This window comes from Colobus angolensis, unplaced genomic scaffold (assembly GCF_000951035.1).
Source record: "Colobus angolensis palliatus isolate OR3802 unplaced genomic scaffold, Cang.pa_1.0 Scaffold109, whole genome shotgun sequence".
In the NCBI taxonomy this organism is placed as follows: Eukaryota; Metazoa; Chordata; class Mammalia; order Primates; family Cercopithecidae; genus Colobus; species Colobus angolensis.
In genome coordinates, this window is record NW_012111919.1 from 5,978,547 (window position 1) to 5,982,066 (window position 3,520).

The 3,520-nt window shown below is 41.8% G+C and overlaps 1 protein-coding gene across 3 annotated transcripts in view; it reads right to left on the bottom strand.

Moving 5' to 3' along the window:
• Positions 1–3,520, bottom strand: part of ATAD2B (ATPase family, AAA domain containing 2B) — a 190,380-nt gene that overhangs the window by 111,954 nt on the left and 74,906 nt on the right. For all 3 annotated transcript variants that reach the window (XM_011950768.1, XM_011950759.1, XM_011950751.1), the window contains one exon: positions 3,019–3,107. In XM_011950768.1, the coding sequence (XP_011806158.1) occupies positions 3,019–3,107 (89 nt within the window). The remainder of the gene's footprint in view (positions 1–3,018; positions 3,108–3,520) is intronic.

Sequence of the window (3,520 nt, forward strand, 5' to 3'; positions counted from 1 at the left end):
GACAGAGTCTTTCTCTGTCGCCCAGGCTAGAGTACAGTGGTGCAATCTTGGCTCACTGTGACCTCCGCCTCCCAGGTTCAAGTGATTCTCCTGCCTCAGCCTCCCGAGTAGCTGGGATTACAGGCATGCGCCAGCATAACTGGCTAATTTTTGTATTTTTAGTAGAGATAGGGTTTCATCATGTTGGCCAGGCTGGTCTCAAACTCCTGACCTCAGGTAATCCACCCACTTCAGCCTCCCAAAGTGCTGAGATTACAGGCGTGAGCCACCGCACTCAGCCTACATATTCTTTTTATATAACAATGTATGTTAAGTAATTTCCATATAAGTATATAAAGACCTGTCTCATTCTTTTTTTTTTTTCTTTCTTTCCTTCAGACAGGGTCTTACTCTGTCACCCAGGCTTGAGTGCAGTGGCATGATCACAGCTCACAACCTCAAATGCAAGCAATCCTCTTGCTTCAGCCTCCAGAGTACCTAGGACTACAGGCAGGGACCAACACGCCCAGCTACTTTTTAAATATATGGAGAGATGGGTTTTCGCTATGTTGCCCAGGATGGTCTCAAACTCTTGGGCTCAAGTGACCCTTCCACCTCGGCCTGCCAATGTGCTGGGATTACAGGCCTCAGATACTGCGCCCAGCCTGCCTCATTCTTTTTCAACAGCTACATGATGTCCCACTGTATGGATATGCCATAGTTAAACCTGTCCCCTTCATATGGATACTTAGGCTGTTTTCAATATTTTCCTATTAGCAATAATATTGTAATAAATAATAGTAAAGAAATAACTGTATTTACCATTTCATATGAGTATAAACATATTAATGTAATAAATCCTAAAAGTAGAACTACTGGCTCAGAAGGCATGTGTCATTTCTAATCTAGTTAGATATTTGCAAATTGCCATCCACTGAAGTACCATTTTACCCTCTAACCAGCAATATTTAAGGGTGCTCACCAACAATGTATTATCAAACTTACTGACCTTTGCTAATTTTTTAGGATAAAGAATGCTATCTCATTTTATTTTCAATTATTATTTACAAGATGAATATGTTATACATCCATAAAAGTCATTTATATTGCTTTTCCTATGTTGCCCATCACTTCACAAGACCACTAGTCTTTTGCTTAGTGAGTTCTAGAAGCTATTTATTTATTTATTATTTATTTTTTATTTATTTTTTATTTTTGAGACAGGGTTTCACTCTCTCACCCAGGCTGGAGTGCAGTGATGTAATCACAGTTTACCTCAGCCTCCACCCGCTAGATCAATCAATTCTCCCGCCTCAGCCTCCTAAGTAGCTAGGACTACAGGTCCATGCCAACACATCTGGCTAATTTTTGTATTTTTATAGAGACAGGGTTTCACCATGTTGCCCAGGTTTATTTATTTATTTTAAAGGTGAATCTGTCTGTAAAAGGAAATGCAAATATTTTTCTGCAAAGAGTATCATTAATCTTTTGAATTAGTATTGCTATGGTTTGAGTTTGTCCCCTCCAAAACTCATGTTGAAATTTAATTGCCGGCCCGGCCTAGTGGCTCATGCCTGTAATCCCAGCACTTTGGGAGGTCGAGGCAGGCAGATCACTTGAGGTCAGGAGTTCAAGACCAGCCTGGTCAATATGGTGAAACCCCGTCTCTACTAAAAACACAAAAATCTGCCAACCCTGGTGGTGGGCACCTGTAATCCCAGCTACTCAGGAGGCTGAGGCATAAGAATCACTTGAACCCAGGAGGCAGAAGTTCCAGTCAGCCGAGATTGTGCCACTGCACTCCAGCCTGGGTGACAGAGCGAGACTCCATCTCAAAAAAAAAAAAAAAAAAAGCATACATGACACAGAGAAATGTATTTTTTTTCTTTTTTTTTTTGACACAGAGTCTCGCTCTGTCACCCAGGCTAGAGTGCAGTGGCGCAATCTCGGCTCACTGCAAGCTCCGCCTCCCAGGTTCACACCATTCTCCTGCCTCAACCTCCCGAGTAGCTGGGGCTACAGGCGCCTGCCACCATGCCCGGCTAATTTTTTGTATTTTTAGTACAGACGGACTTTCACTGTGTTAGCCAGGATGGTCTTGATCTCCTGACCTCGTGATCCGCCCACTTCGGCCTCCCAAAGTGCTGGGATTACAGGTGTGAGCCACCACGCCCAGCCTACATGGAGAAATTTCAAAGCATTATGCTACTGCCACGCACAGTGGCTCAGGCATATAATCCCAGCACTTTGGGAGGCAGAGGCAGGCAGATCACTTCAGGCTAGAGTTAAAGACCAGCCTGGCCAATATGGCGAAACCCCACCTCTACTAAAAACACAAAAATTAGTCAGACGTGGCAGCACATGCCTGTAATCCCAGCTGCTTGGAAGGCTGAGGAACAAGAATCACTTGAACCCAGGAGGTGGAGGTTGCAGTGAGCCGCGACTGCGCCACTGCACTCCAGCCTGGGTGACAGGGTGAGACTGTCTCCAAAAAATCCCAAAAATTATGCTAAATTAGGATCAGACAACTTTTTCTGTAAAAGGTCAGATAGGCTGGACACAGTGGCTCATGCCTGTAATCTCAGCACTTCAGGAGGCTGATTGAGGAGGATGGTTTGAGGACAGGAGTTCAAAATCAGCCTAGGCAAGAGAGTAAGACCTCGTCTCTAAAATAAATTAAAAAAAAAAAATTAAAAGCCCACATAGTAAACGTTTTAAACTTTGCAAGGCATTCGGTCTCTCTATCACAGTTGCTCAACTCTACTCTTGTAGCACAAAAGAAACCACATACAATGCTTAAGGAATGAACATGGTTATATTCCAATATAACTTCATTTACCAAAACACACAGAGGCCTGAATTTGGCTCACAGGCTGTGGTGTGCTGACCCCTGTACTAAGAGAAAGAAGTAGTCCTCACAGACACAGATTATGTTTTAAATTTCTTTGTAAGCCTCACAGCACTTAGCTAAGGGCTAAGGCTAACTACCAAGTCAATGGGTAAAAAAGAACTCAAGATAATCAGATAAGGAAAAATTACCTGTGGATCTGATCTTGTCTGCTAGAGCGAACTGGAGCTAATCCATCTATTTCATCAAAAAATATTATAGAAGGTCTCATCAAATATGCCTAGTAAAAAGAAAACAAATGATATTTATTATATTTGTTTTCATTTTTAAAATTTATTATATTTTCTTAATAGGTAATAAAAGCAAACAGTACAACGTGCAGCAAGTATGAAGGAATATATAGCAAAGAGGAAATCTTACCACCCAGTCTCTAACAACCTTGTCTCCCCCAGTAAGCAACTACTGTTTTCAGTTTGTTTATTCTTCCATACATACTTACACACAAACCAAAGTGTATTTTTTAAACACACATGATAGCACACTATACACATTCTTTTTATTTATTTATTTTAGGTTTTATTTTTGTTTTTTGGGTTTGTTTTTTTTTTTTTTTTTGAGACAGAGTCTTTCTCTGTCGCCCAGGCTAGAGTACAGTGGTGCAATCTTGGCTCACTGTGACCTCCGCCTCCCAGG